Source organism: Artemia sp. Qi Xiang Cuo, chromosome 19 (assembly GCF_049724085.1).
Source record: "Artemia sp. Qi Xiang Cuo chromosome 19, ASM4972408v1, whole genome shotgun sequence".
Taxonomy (NCBI): Eukaryota; Metazoa; Arthropoda; class Branchiopoda; order Anostraca; family Artemiidae; genus Artemia; species Artemia sp. Qi Xiang Cuo.
In genome coordinates this window covers 35935322-35953668 of record NC_142812.1, presented here as the reverse complement: position 1 = coordinate 35953668, position 18347 = coordinate 35935322, and the positions used below count along the sequence as shown (strand labels likewise).

At 34.2% G+C, this 18347-nt stretch overlaps 1 protein-coding gene and 1 long non-coding RNA gene across 2 annotated transcripts in view; one reads left to right on the top strand and one right to left on the bottom strand.

Annotated features, from left to right (window-relative positions):
• Positions 1-18347, top strand: part of LOC148940789 (uncharacterized) — a 48671-nt gene that overhangs the window by 2933 nt on the left and 27391 nt on the right. The gene's annotated exons all lie outside the window — the stretch shown is intronic.
• LOC148940790 (arginine kinase) overlaps positions 1-18347 on the bottom strand; it is a 102800-nt gene that overhangs the window by 59248 nt on the left and 25205 nt on the right. Inside the window, exons 3-4 of the mRNA XM_089105506.1 lie at positions 14859-15037; positions 9032-9271 (exon numbers count right to left, since the gene is read on the bottom strand). Coding sequence (XP_088961632.1) covers positions 9032-9271; positions 14859-15037 — 419 coding nt within the window. The remainder of the gene's footprint in view (positions 1-9031; positions 9272-14858; positions 15038-18347) is intronic.

The following is an 18347-nucleotide window of genomic DNA, read 5'->3' as shown; positions in this document are numbered from 1 at the left end:
AATATAAGTGTATAAAAGTTTGCTGGCCTTAAACTCGGAGATGTTATATCATTCTTTTGACATTTACAGCACCATAAACAAAAATGTAATGGCCAGTGAATTACGGAAATGATCAAAAATATTATTCAAGCACAGATATTTCTGAACGTTTGTAATTAAAGAGAATAGGAAATTGATAAGAGATTAAACTCAAGCCCTTTAAATGTGTTTAAAGTGTATATATGGATACCGTCTAAAATTCCTAAAAGCAGGTAGATTCTTTGCTTTTAAACTATAGTTACTAATTATCGAACAGTTAGAACACAGTCTAGTTGCAAAAATGTAAACAAACATGCATAGTCTACTTTTTAGACAAAAAAGTGGTTCTTAATCTTTGATAATTTGTAAAGCCAAAGTAAAAAAACGAGATTAGAAAAATATACAGTAAATATTGCTGTTTAGGTTTTTTTATTAACACAGCAATTCTGATACATAATGCAAGATGGCATAACTTATTAAGAGGCGAATTTCAAGTTTTCTCACTAATCAGGTTTTCTTACTTATTGCATGGAGTATCATATATTCCTAAACGCCAAAGACCTAACCTCAACCTTTTGCAGTTTTATCTTAGAAATGTCAAGTAGTCAATCTGCACTTTCATAGAAAAATAATTTCTCTCTTAGAAATATTCTAAGATTACTAAGAAAATAGGGCATATCTTAAGTTGCTATTGTATCCGGTTTCATCTTAATGTCCGTTAACTGAAGCTATAGTTTCTTATTATTGGCCTTTGACATTTGGCAAAGAGTCCTTTGATCCAAGTTTTCAAAATACTTTAGCCCTGTGAATAATTGGCTGGGAAGCAATCATTTTTAAAACAAATCCTTTCCAGAACTCCTGCATTCAAAGAACAATCCCTACTCAGCAAGTCACTTCAAACAGTGTTAGTCCCATGAAAGATAAGAACCATCAATATTAGCATCGATTTCTACCCCTTTTTCTGTAAATATGGTAAAGGCCTTCGTTGAAATATTAATAATCCAAACTCAGGTTTCCTGACATACGTCTATAATGCTTAGAACGGCAGTACTCAATTCAATGGTACAATATGTTTTATTCCTCGAAATTTCGAACTAGCGTGCGACAGTTTGTGAGAAAAAATTTTTCGTAGCCTATTAAATACATTCAACAAACCCACGAAAGCTGCATTCCTTCGAAGAAAGATAAGTCATCCAAAATAGACATCCCTTTCTGCCTAATTAATCACAAATATGACAAATGTGTTTTTAACAATACTCAGAACTTTAAAAGAAATTCTGGGTTCTTGATATATATCTTTTACGCTTAGAACAGCAATTTTCTATTCAAAGACGTAAAAAAATTTTTATGATTAAATTAGAGAGCAATTTCTTCATAACAAATTCTTTTCAAGTCTCCTACTTGTATATTCAAAGTACAATACACCTCTATCAACCTCTGTGAACGGTGCTTATGCTATGAAAGATAAAAAAAAACTGATTTCTGTCCAATTTTCCACCAACATTTTCTTTTCTGTTAACTTTACCAAAACGCTTATTTCTAGGAGATATATTGCCTTGTACGATGCATTCATGAATTTTTTATTGGCGATCTAGATAATTTATTTCATTTCGGAGATTCAAATTGTCTGTGAATGTAAGCTGAGTTCCAGTAGGACTTCTGATATTGACAAGATGTAAGGTTAATTTCAACCAATCAAATAGACATTTTGCATAAAATTATTCGTAGAATAACTTATGCTTTGATTGAAATGGCAGACTGATGTTAACTAAATATTGATAAAATTTGTCTGCCCCCGTAAATGAATACTATACTCACTTAGCTTATTTCCTACGAAAAATGTTTTTATTTTAACTATTATAACATTTTACTAAGGTTGGATATTACCTATAGTAAAAAGGATTGTAAGTAACAGGTTCGACCTCGGCCCTCCCCAGAAACCTAAACTAATACAAACAGAATCATGACTAAAAAATTTAAGACGATATCTACCTATATGTAGTAAATCCTCAATAAAACAGTACAGACAGCAAAAACTGATTTGTTATTTTACCAAATTTATCCCAGAAACGGGGATATTTTCAGTTTTTTTTATCAATCTAGACTAGATAAGACTTCAAAACTCCTTAATATATCCAACTCCTTAAATGGGGATACAGATTGCTTTTACTTTTTAGGGGGGGGGGGGCAGTTGCCTCCCCCTCCAATAATGTGAAGAAAAAAATGATTATACATTCCATGCCCTTTGAATATCCGGATACCGACCTCTCTTGCCCCCCCCCTTGATAAAAATGCTGGAGATTCGCCCCAGGTTTTATTATAGAAGAAGGAGCGTTCCAATGGCAGATAATTAAATTTGTAGGACATGGAACTGAATGTAGAAGATTCGTTTCCCCGAGCCGTCATGCAGCATGTTAATTCAAATTGGGTGACCTTAAACTCTATTGTCAATATTTTCACGAATATTGACTCTTATTGAGTCAAACTCTTAAATTTCAATAAGCTCAAGACAACCGTTATTCTATAAGAATTTATAGTTCAAAAGTTGATATAAAATACGCTCAATAGAGTAAATTTGTGAATTTTAGCTTAAAAAAAAAACATCGCTACAACACTTTAAGGTACAAGAATTTAGCACACGGCTTCTGTCGCCATCTGCTTTTTCTTAAATCCTAGAAATAAAGATAGCGTTTTCTCTGAGGGTGTGATGATTTTTTTCCGGGAGGGGGAGTAAGAACTATTCGAACGAACAATATTGTTTCATATATACATAAAACCATTAAATAAAAGTGAACGGTACACCAAAATTTGCGAGTCAAAACCGGAAGCATTGTACAAGAATGTTTATTGGTAAAAAACAGATGACGTGAATGCAGAAAAGGAATCGGCCTTACCGGAAATTCAAATTAGCAAATAAAATTGAGCAGAGCTTTAAAGAAGAAGTTTATAATGTTTGAACAGTTTTAATTGCTTTATAAAAAGACCAAATCTTATGCTAAAGAGAGTTGTTGCTCATAAAAGAACTTCTATAAAGAAACTGTGAATCTTCTGAAAAACAAAAATTCCAAAAGGTTTTTTTCCACGAAAGTTTTGTTACAGACGTCCTATTTTTTGCTAGTGGTTAAAAATCAGAAAATTGCAGCTGTCCATTATCAAGTTTTTTAGCTTTCCTGGGCGGTTATGCATATATATATATATATGTATAGCTTATTTTTTAATTATTTATAATTTTGTAATTAGTGAATAAAGCAAATCATAAGTCAAAATACTTGAATTTTCATCTAATATTGCAGAAATAGTTCTTTCACGAAGATAATTCGATTTGTATCTAGCACTAGAGTCTACTTCTATGAAACACTGCAAAATAATAATTTTTTGAATGGAATATTAAGGAAATTGTATAGGTTGACTTCAAATATACATGAAATCTATAGAAATCAAAACTAAAAGGCCTAATTTCGGGATTAGCCCAAGCGAGAACCAGCTTTAATTAAAGTAGAGCTGGTGCTTTTAAATTAACTTTGAAAAGAACCTTTCAAATCATTATGGGTAAATTTCGAAAAATCAGAAAAGAGATGAAGGTTATTTGCTAGCACATAATTTTAATGCAGGTAATTTATCGGAGGGTGAAAAAATTATTCCCCCTCTAAAATAATAAAATCCAAAAAAACAACAGATGGCGTTGCCACGGGCGACTAAGATTAGCCAAGCGATATAAGCTGAATTCAAATGAGCTTATAATCTAACGCGCGCCCAAACTAAAAGCAATTAATTCAAGAATAGCGATTATTTAAATTATAATTAATTTTATTTATCTTGAAGCTTGGACTTGCTTTAGCTCTGAGATAACTCACTTAAAATCCTCACAGCCGTTTAGACACTAAACAGGTAAGGAAGACTAATTGACAAGCACAAACATTAAATTTTAACTAATGAAGCTTTCATTTGTGAAATATGAATAAAAAAAAAATGTACAATTATAATCAACTTCTAATAAAAGTGCTCGTTTCCATGTAAATAGAATAGAAAGCTCAGCGATGCTGTCAATATTGAAAAGGTAGTGCAAATAAAAACAGTAACATAACTTAATTGATTAAATAAAGTTTAAATAAAATTTCTATGGATTCATGCCTAGACTTATCTTAAGTTGAATCTACCAAGTAGGTACTTTTGGTTCTTGAAACTGTATCAGGGAAATAGTCTGCAATTTTGTTAAAAATTTATGGAAAAGGAAAATAACAGATGGCAATCTGAAGCAGTTGTGCCATTTTAACAAATATGAGGTGAAGGTTTTCGTTCATTTTCTGCATGTATCAATACTTCCCAAAAATAAGAGTGATTTATTTAAGCTAGGTAATGGTGATCAGTTTCTATCTCTTTTACCTTCGATAAAACCCAAGCATATTGGTAATTTCAGTAATTTTAGATTTCTTAATTGAGAATTAGTTAACTTTAGAAATAATCAATATTTTATATTTAATTAATTTTAGATCCTAATTATGCGATCCATTTTTTTGTGTCCGTCGATTATTTTCTTAATTTTAAAAATTTTATTTAGGCGTATCCTTTTACCTTAGGATGAAGAAGTAATGGAAATTAAAATGAAGAAAAAAATGATGTGGATAGTGACCTCGTTAGTGAATGGAAAATGAGAATTAGAAGTGGTCAGGAGGAAGCTCAATTTTCCTTATGTCTAGTTTCTGTAGCCCAAATATTATGGCCAATTTCCCAATTTCCCCCTCATTTCCTCTTTACTATCTTATTACACAAAATTTCCATTCATGAGAATCAAGAAGGATTAACCCTGCTCATAAAGTCTAAATAACGCAATTATAGCGGAACGAAGGCAACAATAAAAGCACATTCGTACAAGAGGAAGCTTTAAAACAAAAGTGATAAACCCTCGTTCAAATCAAAATTAGTAAAATGTGTCTGATTTGACAGAAAACATGAGCCTAGAATTAATAAAAGTAATTGTCATTGTGGTGACGAGGACACTTTATACCATTATCTTTTTGAGTGTAATTTTTTTGAAAATGAAAGAACTGAAATGCAATTTAAATTACAAGGGTTTTCTTACTCTAATACTTTTAATATTAATGTTATCTGGTTCATTAAAGAGGTTCGGTATGCCGTTTTGGAATATTTGAACCGAACAAAGAGACTAGATATTGTATAAATGCTTTTTTCTTTTCTTTTTCTTTTTCTTCTTCTTCTTCTTCCTTTTACCCTTCATTTACTTACTATTACTAACTTAAAAATACCTGTGCTAGGGTTACTACTACTAGTAGTAGTAACAACTCGCTGTGGCACTAGGCCACCACACACTCCTTCATCCAAATCTATTCGAAGCTTCACTCTTTACTCCCTTCCAAAAAGTGTCAGTTTCCTTTGATCCTTTCTTATGACCCCTTCCTACTCCATTCGAGGACGACCAGCTTTTCGGTTGGCCCCAAACAGATGGCCAAAGAGCGCAGTCCTTGGAAACCTATCATCATTAATATGCAAATTATGGTCTAACAATCATAACCATTCTTTCATTATAGTGTGGGACCGAACCACATTTTCAAATAACTTAGTGTTTGGTATGCGGTCAGTAAAACGAGTATCTAAACCCATCCCTAGACAGAACACCCTGGAAAAAGTTTAACGAATCTTCCCCAGCCTTTCTAAGCGTCAATATTTCATAGCCATACATAACCTATTGAACTCATTATATTAAATATCTAACCTAACTTAACCTAACCCCTAACCACCCCGAAATATTCAATATTTAATTAAATATTTTGTTATACTAAAGTATAACGTTTTGTCACAATTCTTTATGAAAGACTGTTCAAACACAAAGGCCGTTGAATTTGAGTGAGAAGCGTTTTTAAGGAACTTTAAGACGTTAGCGTAAAGAGCGAGGGCTGAGGAAGTGATAGTCCACCTCATATACAGAATAATTTCTGTTTGTAATGTTGCTCTTTATTCTCAGTAAAAAAAAATTGTTTCTTTATTTAATGACGTTACTGAACGCTTAAAATTAGTTTTGATAATACGTTGTCACAGGACCACAAAATAAAATCAACGAGCCTAAATTCCAAGTTGACAGGCTCCGGAAAGGTGGTACATAACCACCATCATTACCGTGGTTTCCCATATTCTAATCTCAATTTTCCCAATTTGCCCCGATTCTCTCTATTTCACAATGAGATTCTTATTCCAAGTTTGCAGAATTACCTTCTTGTTTTTCCAAAACCCTTTTGCAACTGCATAATAACACACTGTATCTTGGCTATTCTACTCTTTAAATATTCACCATCTTTACTGACAACACTGCCTAGATAAGTGAAGCTATCCCCTTGGTAGATTTTTTGTTACCTAGCATCACTTTTTTACCTTCATTTATTTCTAATCTACTCTTTTAAGGCTATTCTACTTTTTAAATATTCACCATCTTTTCTGACAACACTACCCAGGTAAAGGAAGCTATCCCCTTGGTAAATTTTTTGTTACCTAACATCACTTCTTAACCTTCATTTATTTCTAATCTACTCTTTTAAGGCTATTCTACTTTTTAAATATTCACCATCTTTACTGACAACACTACCCAGGTAAGTGAAGCTATCCCCTTGGTAGATTTTTTTGACGCCTAGCATCACTTCTTAACCTTCATTTATTTCTAATCTAAGCGACCTAGTCTACTTAGCATTAATTTTCAAACCCGTTCTTGCACCCTGAACGCTCTAAACCTCCACAAAATTCTTTCATTCCCCTAACTATTTTATGTAGGACACTGAAAACCATCTGTAAAACCTAATTCTAGAAGAGTTTTACCTTCCCATTTGACACCATGTTCTCCATAGCCTTTGCGGTGTTTCTTGGGGCAAGGTCCAACAACATAATCTATTTAAACGGGAATTGGAAACAACCCTGCATAACTTCTGATTCCACACTAACTGGACTACTGATATCACTTTCTAGCTTACCCAAAGCTATACTATTTTTGTACGTACTTTTAAATATGATTTACAAAATCGTATTCATACTCTTCGGTAATTTATCTCTAATTTCGCAATCACTATAGTTCAGAAACGTGCTTACTACGCTATCAGCATCTAGTGACTTACTATTGTTCTTTTTTTTTGTACTGCCTTGGACTCCTAACAAGAAAATCTTCTTTTACTTCCAATTATAGAAAATTGTTTCAGTCTTTTCTATATCATTTACTACAACTTTATCGTGGTTAGGACATTCTCAAAATGTTTTACCCCTCTCTCTCAGCACTTTTTTTTTACCAATAATTGAGCTTTTTCCTATCTTTAACGGCAACAAGTCCAGACTGTACGATTCCTCGCAATTTCTGAACATGCCAATACAATATCTTGCTGATGACCGTCTAGTCCCATCGTCCACATCCTCAAAAATGTTAACCCATGGCCTCCATTTCACACCTCATTATTTCGGACATTAGTGCCTTTTCTTTTTTCTTTACATTACTCATATTCTCCTAAGATTTGTCCTTCAGAAACTTTTTGTACAAACCCCTTCTCTCTTCTACCAAGCTTAAAGCAAATACTCCTGGCTAGGTTTCTAACTATCCTCCCTATGGAGAAAAGCTATTTCCTCCCTAACTTTCCTCCTATGTTTGTTGATATGATGTTCCCGGAGGAAGTATAATATATGATATTATTTTGTATTTATTGTTTAGTATGGTGGTATTAGTGGTATGGCTGGCCAAGTGTTCTTTTTGTTGTAAGGATTTTGTTTTCTCTACCTCCCCCACAGACAAGCTTCGCTTTTTAGGGTAAGTAGCAATAATTTTTCGTTGATATGTTTTTTGTTTTTTTTTCAATAAATCCTTCTCTCTCTAAAAAAAAATATGGCATCTTCCGCCGCTTCGAAAACTATTTTGCTTTTCAGATTATTCTATCCGCCTTCTACATTGTCGAATTCGGAACTCCTTATTCAGCTGCTCTTGAAAATTTGCTCTCAAATTATTATCCTGGATTCTATCCACGTTTTAACCATCCAGAAAGTTACTGTCTCCGTCAATTATTCCTAAAGTGGGATGTTTCACTATGACTGATACCTGGCACTTTTCGATCAGAAAAGTGCCAGGGTTAGGTGACCTAACCTAACCATGGGAGAGGAGTTTCAGAAACTCCTAAGAAGTCTAGTTCGAAATGTCCGAATTCATCGGTCAGAACATCCATACGATAGTTGTTTTTAACGTCTGAACGATCCATGTCGCAATTTTCATATTATTTAAATCATTGAAACACTTATGGCCTGTCGAAAAGCAATGGGTCCTATCAGTGAAGGTCAGGGACTAACAGCTTCTTCTATAGTTTATGCAAAGCGCTTAGATTTAGCAGGACGACAAAAAATCCATGGGACCTCCCATTAAATGCAGGCTTTGTCAAGCCTGGCGCTATCATGGTCACTGCATGGTTTTCAGCACTTTGCCATACTTTCTTATCAACAAAAGTCAATTTCCTGCATAATCAATCTCAAGCCTACTGACTCCGTACCAGGATTGCCTGCAGTTATTATTGGAACAGCCTACTCATTATAATAGGCTCATTTCCCCTTCAATTTTTTTGAAGTCAACAAGAATCTTCAATATTATACGCATTAATAGTCATACTTAGGATTACCCCATATTCTTAATATCCCTTTAAAATTCAATCAAACCAATTACGTTTAATTCCTACCAAGCACATGTTAGTTTTTGGACAAAACAAGTTCGTAGTTAAACAAGTTTTTAAATCCCAATAAGCTGATGTAAATACGCCAGATTTCTTTCTACTTCGCCTCTTATATCATATTTTGGTTATATGAATGAACCTTCCCACTTTTACAATTTGAAAAAATCTAAATTTAAAATTAAGTTATTCTAGAAAATATTCTGCAGCATAACCCCCTATTATTTCACAAATTTTCGAAATTCTAACATATATAAGCAATCCCTACTTAGGGATGTCCACTATCTTCAAACACATTGAAACTAAAAACTAAATCGTACCTGGAGGAAGCGGTCACCCTCTTTGAACAAAAAGTGATCATCAATCAATTGCTGCTGGACTTCCTTGGCCATGCCAGTGAGAGGGTAGAAAGTACCTTTAAGCTCTCCCTCAAGACCATTAAGAGTAGATGACACTTTATCTTCCATCTCTTTGTACTGAGCCTCTGTCAAACAGGGGTTGAATGGATATCCCTGGAGGGAACGACCGCATCGGACACGGGTGGAGATAACAAACTTGTTCTGAAAATTACAGATAAGACTGATTGGCAAATCAAGTTGAATAAATAAGGCGAAATCAGTTAAATATAAACAAGCTGCAAAAACTTTGAATATGAAGCAGTAATACCTACACACAAAGAGGGCTGAGGCATTTTAACCTTACATAGGTCTCCACTTCATGATATTTCAAACTTTTGGACCTTAAACATATTATTTATGCATATTTAAAGCAAAGAAACAAAAAAATTAAGCTACACATCTGTATAAATATCAAACTTTGGTAATACAAGTTATACTAAATAAAACTAAATAGGAACAGATTTAGAAAGGGGTGATTTGGCCCCAGACCTTCTCTCTGCTGGGTATCCTTCTACCAAATAGGCAATTCGCCAGTTTATAGTAAAGAGATACTTTGGAATCTGGTATTTATGAATACCAAACTGTCACAAATAAATCTATCTTAGATAGTGGTGACAAAAGAGTATTTTTACGGCTATGATTTTTATTTTCCCAGGGGAATGGTCATCTGGGATAGTCTTGGGTCCCGCATTTAAGGGAGGATTTTATTAGAGGATGCCCTACTAATTTAAAAAGCATGTCTTTACATGCCCATTACATATTAAAAAGAAAAATAAGAACAGATTTAGAAAGGGAGGTTTTGGCCCAGATCTTCTCTCTGCTGGGTATCCTTTTACCAAATAGGTAATTCGCCAGTTTATAGTTTTATGAATAGCTCTGTTCAATCAGTAATAAATAAATGTGAATTAAAGGGTCGTATTTGACATAAACAAACAGCATATCACAGTTCCTAATGATTTTCACTAAGTAATATTTTCTTCCGAATTTAGCATCTATGCCATCTATATTTCATTTATCTTAGCTTCTTTCTTTGAAAGATGCCATACAGAACAGATCTTGACAGAGAAATCATTAACCGTTATCTCCCTTTGAGGTTTCGCCACACTTGAAACCAAATATATATACAAAAATAAATAATTTATATGCTTGACTATAGCCAAGGTGTCTCGGGCTCGAATATATTTCAGGAAAGGGTATTCATTACATTAGACGTCGCCAAGAATGCGGTAAAATTCGACGGGCATCTTGCCACTTAAATGTCACTAACTTGAAAACTGAATGTATGATGCCAAATTATGCTTGGATTTTGGTTGGTTTTAATGTTACTTATATTTTAAGGGGAATGATGCAACCTGCAGGTGTAACTGGAAGAATTGTAAATGTCCCTTGTTATTTTTTGCATGGTACCAAGTCCAGAATGTGTGAGAAAATGATGAGCATGAAAGATCGAGTTGGTCTCACGAAAAAAGGTGTTAACGACATCTAGTGTTAGTTAGCAAAATCCTAAAACTGCCATAATTCTCAAATTTTACCTGGTTCTGGTTCTATAGGTATTTATTTGTTTTTCAATTCACCTAGGGAACAAAATACTGTCTATGGCGCTAGTAGTCATTAATTTCTATCAGATCTATGGTGTAAACCTCTGTCTACTTCTTTATCTGTGTGCCCTTTTTATATTGGCAGATGTAACGGTTTACGGAAATTCGAAGATAGTCTATAAACGTCGGTATATGGTCTTTATTTAATAACGTAGCGTTAATAACGGAGTTCCTTTATTTTATACACAAACAGAGAAAATACACATACAGAGGTAGAATAAGAACAACTAACTAAGACGAAGGCTAAAGATGGGCTGCCATTCCAAGTATACACATGGCCCGGACTCTCTAAAATCGGAAGTCCCAGTGATTGGCTGTTCACTGGCCTGAGAATAAAAAGGTCACACGATAAGCTTTGGCCCTCCCGGACGACCCCCTAGAGAAGCTATTGTTGACATATACATTGCTAACTCTGTTAGTAACGCGACACCAGGAAAAGGCTTCTCGAATTTATGTTCCAAATACTTTACAATGGTAAAGCGCTAGAAATTCGATTCTCTTCCAGTTCTTTTTTTTCTTTGGCCCAGTCCGAGGGAAGAAGCTGTAACTGAATATGAGTGGCTTTTTACCAAATCAGTTATTGTCTTTGAAGACACATGGCTTTTTTTTATTACAACATGCCAGTCGCTTGGTGGGAAAAATAAAATCCATCCGCATATTTCCCCTAGCGTTGATAAGAATAAGTTATCAGTAAATCTGCATAGTATGGCTTCTTAAATCCGATTGGCTACTTATAAAAAAGATTCCTCAGCGACCTAACTAACTTTTAATCTTGGTGCAACAGCCCTTATTTTTAAGGAATTTCCGTATGAGCACATAAAGACGAAATAGTCAATTAGTTTTTAAAAAAGATTTTATAAAATCAAAAGGCAGAGTTAACCAGTTTGGCATGAGAGTCATTTCTATAAAAAAAAAAGCCAGATTACTATTACTATATGCAAACCTGGGTTTGCATACCCTGGGTTTTTATATTTTTTGCACTAAACCATGCCTCCCTGTTCCTCCCTCAAACGGAGTTCCTGATTTACAAAAAAAACTGAATTTTGGAGATTTTGTAAACCAACAACGAATAAGTTGGGTATTATGCAAAATGTAAAATTTCTTAACACAATATGGAAATGTGTTAAATATTTTTAAGGCTTATTGCTACCAAATTTAAAACTTTCTACCCTATCTAATATATTTATTACAAGATTTTAAATTGCTTGACTTGTGTCGTTAAAAAAAAAAGGCTTAAACAAACAATAACAGCCAGGGGCAGAAACAAAATTAATGTTTTGGTGGGGCACCAGTGAAACTTGGGCTCCCCCATTGGTATTTCGCCCTCCAAAGCTGCAATTAGAGCAATATTTGACTTTTCGAGGTTGCACGTGCCCCCTAAGACCAACCTCTGGAGCCGCCCCTGACAGTGCCTAATCAATAAAGTTCTGTTTAAAGCACCAAAAGGCTAAAACGAATTTCTTACAATGACGGGGACATCATGTATTGAAACTTGGGAAAAATGTGTTGATGGTAAAACAAAGTATGGCAAAGAAGGAAATTTCCTTTTCAATTTATTGAAAGAAATAAGATTAACTATAATCAGGCATTTTTCGTTCTTCTTGTTTTGATTCATTAAAAATACTTGATAAAAACTTCAAAAATCACGTTTCATCCAATCTTCAAAATAGTCATTGAGTACCGTATAGCGAAACAGTGAAGCAATGAAACACCACGCTCTTCATTATAATTGCATTTCAATGTTTTAAATTTGCCGTAGAGCCAAAAAGTAAGACTGACTCGCCAAAAACGGAAGACAAAATAGTTTCAAAAAGGTTTCTCTCTGCAGTTCAAATCCCTTCCCGCTCCAAAAGAAAATATCCTGGTTTTGGCCCAGTAGTTACAATTTCAGTAACGAGCGTACCCTCAAATTAAATAAAGCACAACAAAGGCTTTGTTTTTTATGTACATAAGTAATTTTTATACTCGCTTTTAAAATGATTCCGAAAACAAAGAATTGACTTCAGATCGTAAAAAAACGGGATTAACTTTAGAAGCAAAAACAAAACTCATAATTGATTTCTCTGAATAGACAACACTACAGCCACCACCCCCTCTACACAAAAAAGTATATTCATGAAATTGTTTTAAGCAATAGCAATTTGACTATAATTAGACAAAAAAAAAGTAGAACTACAAGGGAAAAATGAGATGTACAATAAAACACAAAGGAAATCATTATTATCATCAGGATGAATCGGAGCTTGGTCCCAATGGAAAACATGGGCAAAATTACTCTCGATCCTCAAACACAATAAATACCAAGCAAAATGGGAAGAAAATGAAAAGGAAACACGGAAAATAGAAGAAACAAACTAGAATAAAATGTCAGACAGCGAATAAGGTTGAGAGCAACGAAGTTATATCATGAAAACAAAAAATATTTGAAGTTAGGTCGTTGAATAATGTCATTTTTCTTTTTCTTTTTCTCCTTCTTCTTCTCTTCCTTACTTTTGTGGGTGGACATGGCGCAATAATTTAAATTTCAATTTTTTCCTGAGTTACAGACTATTTAGCCTTACAGAGAATAGCAAAGGTGTCTTTCAGTGGTGTCATTTCACAAAATTTGGGGGAGGCGACAAAACGTATTTTTCAAAATCCAGGGGGGGGGGGGGGGACGTTTTTTCCAAGAAAATGTGAAAACAAATATTTTATAAATCTAAGGAGGATCTAGAAGGCACATGGCCCCATCAATTGACGCCGCTATTAGCTTTATATGATTAGGCCTACCATTTACAGATAAAGTATTTACTTTTGAGTTTAGTAACTGTTTTCGCCATTCAAAAAGCACCACAATCAATATTTGTTTCTTGATTTCTCCAGTTCTTTAGTTTGGAAGTTTCAACAACTTTGCTTCTTCGTGATGCATCGTTTGCTAGTGAGTTACTTCCAGGCAAAGCTGTTTCCAGGGGGGGGGGGGTACCGGATCCGCAACCCCCGAATTTTCTGTCTGACTAGTGAAAACGTAACAAAAATTATTACAAACAAATTTTTAATGCGTTTTTTCTATTGTTTTTGTATGCCCCCCCCCACTCTCAGCAAAATAAATAACCCCCAAACAAAACTCTGTATACGCCCGTGCTTCCAGGTATGCATCTGAAAAATAATATCAGAAAAACAAGTTTTCAGCAAAGTTCTTCCTATTTTATACCTATGTCCAATTGCCCACCCCCTCCCGATGTACTGCTACGCGTCTACATGGGTAATTACTTGGAAATGAAAACTCAAGCATTGACACTCTTTTATTTTTGTATCTCCTGTTGTCACAAAATACCGACAACATCTTCCGAATTCTTGTTATCTCACCAAAATCTATGAAGATTAATGGCCCAACATTGGCAATGCACTTGTTTTATATGCAGTGCGAGGACTCGTGACCAAATCAGTGGTCGCTATCCAATATAGAATAGTATTGGGTAACATGGATGGTGGCCAAATACAGGACGTTTATGGCCTCCTATAAAAACAACATCTTGATTAAATTAACATCAATCATTAGCGAATTTCGAGTTCCGGTATGCACCAACGAAAATAAACAATGAATAAGGGAAAAAAGTCTTAAACTAGAGCTTTAAAAAAACCTGAAGAATAAAGATTAATGAATGGCCCCTTTTAGAACATAGAACGCATCTCACCGATTCTACTGTAGTCGTGACAAAAATGCTTCCAAATTAAAATTAAATAAAAAGTTGAATATAAGGAGCTAATGCTAGTGCGGAGAATAAAAACATCAGTTTCAACCACTCCTGAAAAATAGAACTGGGCGTTGTCGCAAAAACGAGAAATTTGAAAATAAAATTACTACATGTTCAAAATCCAAGAAGTATTAAGTTATTTGAGATTACTTTGCCTCCTATGAAATAAAAATATTATATACAATTCTTGAAAGCGTCCCCCTCCCAAAAAAATAATTACCTCAAAAGGGCTGTAGTCCAAAAGGACTACAGCATACACATAATTGCCTTTTAGGTTGAAATCTAAATCGTTTAACACGTTATTTGTTTTTGGATGAAATTCTGAATGATGAAACATAAATATTATTTCAGTATAAAAACAATAATTACAATTTTTTTTAAATAACAAATAATTTACAAGGAAAATATAGTACTTACATCAGGATCTAGATCTCCAAGAGTGTTTACATCACCAAAATCACTGGGTGGGTGAGAGTCATTCTTAGTGAAGCCAATATGATAGTCTTCAATGATTGGATCAAAAAGAGGAGCGAAAAGGGTGTAAGACTCGGCATCAGGGGCATAGATACCAACTCCAGAATCAAGGTTCTCAACACCTAGAAGGAAAAGCTTGAGTTAAAATCAAGTTTCCCATCAAAATGCAAAAAAAACTGTTTATCAAACTAAATTTCGAAACTGAACTGACCAATTATAATATATCCAGTCTTAAATTTTTAGCATCAACAGCAATGACGTAGAGAAACTGGGGGACCTTCGGTTCCTTACCACCCCCCCTCCCCCAAAAAAACAAAGAGAAATTTTACCATTGATTTCTTCTTTTTTCGTATAATTTACCTGTTTCTTCGATCATGTGCCACCCTCCTCCAAAAAAATATGCGCTCCTTTCCAAATAAATTCATGTGTATGTACCTGATCTGCTCTACATACATTAATTAGGGCATAATAAACACGGGATCAGGAAAATACATACCAGTATAATATCAAGGTTTTTAACGCCTAATTGGAAAAGCACGAGTTAAATTAATTACAAATTAAAAACAAACACAAATTAATTGTTCTCGCCGTTGTAAAACATTCCTATTTAAAATAGAACATTTTAGACAGGAACTAACCATACATAACAAGCAAAATAAGATGGCAAGTTTTTATACAGAAGTGAGGGAATAAGCCAGCGGCTTAATGACTCTGACTTATTACGCATATAAAGTTATTCTCATACTGTGCCACGGGTCACCCCTCCCTGCTAGCGAGTTTGATTTAAAGAAAATAAATAAGGATGTAAGTCGACACGGCCCACAAAGAAAGGAGTTTCTTGTGAGAAGGGGCGTGGAATCCTCAAAATGTGTTGTAAGATTTTTTTGACCGATTCTTCTTGAAAAATTGTAGGTTGAAATTCCCCTTACTCCATCTTCTTTTTGCACGGGCATGGATGCGAATACAATTAACCAGACGATTAAAACTTAAATTTATCTGTGAATCGTACTTGATTTTTTTTTCTTGTGAATAAACACTTAACACACGATTAGCCTTCTTATGATCGAAAATCATTAAACACTTATGACCTCCTCCAATTATTTATTGATATCGACTCGGTCCTTTCAGTAGTAGGCTGTAGGTTGAACTCCAAATTTTACTAAAGAGAAAGAATACATTAAAAAAAAACTGAACATCAAAAATACCATAATAAAAAATGTTATAACAAATCTTCCTTCATGAGTAAACAAAAGGACGCTCTTACCAAGGCCGGATCCAGGATTTTTGCTCGGAGGGGGAGGTATTTTTTCAGGGGGGAAGAGGGCTACAAAAAAACTTTAAAAATGCATCAAAATTTGTTTATATGTATTTTTATTACGTTTTTACGAATCGAAAAACATTTCTAAGGGACGGGGGAGTTCAAACCCTCTAATCTCCCTGAATACCACCTTAGCTCTTATAAAGTCATTTTAAAATATTATTTTTCTTTTACAACTTCCTACATTTGTCAGTCTTTTTTAATTATATTGCGCAATTACTATCAGTTCGGTAAAAGGACTTGAACGAAAAAAACTAACTAGTCTCGGCAAAATTGCGAAAGTTCTTATCAATGGGAAATCAAATTTAATCTGACTGATCTGTACTTAAAACTTGCTTCAATATTTCGATGATAACGAAACCAAGTTTTGTAAAAAGGAAAAATCAGATGTTCCCATCTTTGATATTTTTATTTTGCTGAACGATACAGAAACTTTCAGGAAAACTAGATACAAAACAAAACGAAGCAAGTCTGTTTTCGAGATTTATAGCTACAATCTCAAATTGCGGACGTTCTATTTAGGTAATGCATAGCGCTAACGACACGTCTTTTAAAAGGAATATTAAATATATAATTTTTGATATTTCTATTTCAATGAATTATACAGAACTGTAGAGAAACACGACATAAGTAAAAACAAAAGGGTTCTGGTGCATTATATATAACACAGCGCTATATACTGTATAAGGAAACCAGACACGGAGAGCTGTCAAACGGGTATTTGCCATCTAAATTGATTGCAACGCGTGGTTTCTTACCGAGTTTAAAATATTTGAACGATTGCTTTTTGGAGTATAGGGGGTAAGGTACCTACGTTAGGTTAGATTACGTATTTAATATATGCTATGCTTCACCCCCACCCCCTAATGTGCAAATATATAACCCAAATTTGTTTCTAAGCTATTATATATTCATCCTATTTTTTTTTATTTCATTAGCGTTAACCAAACTTGACTTCTTTCGTGTGTTATATATAATGCACCAGTACAGACAAAAGTTATGCATAAAACAAAACTACACAGATCTTCATTAAAATTGGTAAAAAAAAAAAAACATCTCTCCGAATACCGTGGGGCAACGCCAAGATCTTTTAGGCATAAAACCCCCTCCAAAAAAAATGCTGGATTCACACCACTAACTTTGAATGTACCTATGCACAAAGAGAATGTATTAGAAAATGTGTGCAATTCAATTGAGATAAAACAATGGTTTAAGGGATGTGAAAAAGAATTTGCAAAAGTTGATCAACAAAACCCTTCTGCTGACTGGCCGAGTCCCTCAAAATAATTAGCCTAGGCCTAAATTTGAGAAACAGGTTTCAGGAGAAGCGGCAAATCAAGTGGTGAATCATAGCACACAAAAATTACTCCGGGTTTTTCTTTAGAATAATAATAATCTGTAATTGTTTCCGGGTCATATGTCCCTCTAACTACCACCAAGTTTTGTTTCAGGTAAAACACTATGATACCAATTCCAATTGATAGTTTTAAAAAAAAAATGATTATTCATTTCCCTAGTACCATGTACTTTCTAACGGGGCGAAAAGTTCGTGACAATCAAACAGTTCGTGGTAAGGCTCAATAGTAACCGAAACTCGGAAATTTTGATACCAGTAGATACATCAAAAGAATTGGATTTTTATGCTGATTTCAAATATATAAGTTTCATCAAGTTTAGTCACACTCAGCAAAAGTTCCGAGCTTGAAAAAAATTGCGTTATTTTCGAAAAAAGGGGGAAACACCCCCTAAAAGTAATAGAAGCTTAATGAAAATTAAAGCATCAGGTTCAGTGTATCAGGAAAACCTACTGTAAAGGTATCAAGCTCCTATCTACAAAAATGCGGAATTTTGTATTTTTTGCCAGAAGAAAGATTACGGATGCGTGTTTATTTTATTTTTTCTTTTTTTTCCAGGGGTGATCGTATCGATCCAGTAGTCCAAAAATATCGTGATAGGGCTTATTCGAACGGAAATTAAAAGTTTTAGTGCCCTATTTAAGTGACAAAAAAAATGGAGGGCCATTTGGCCCCCTCCCACGCTCATTTTTTCCCGAAGTCACCTGATCAAAATTTTGTGATAGCCATTTTGTTCAGCATAGTCGAAAATATAATAAA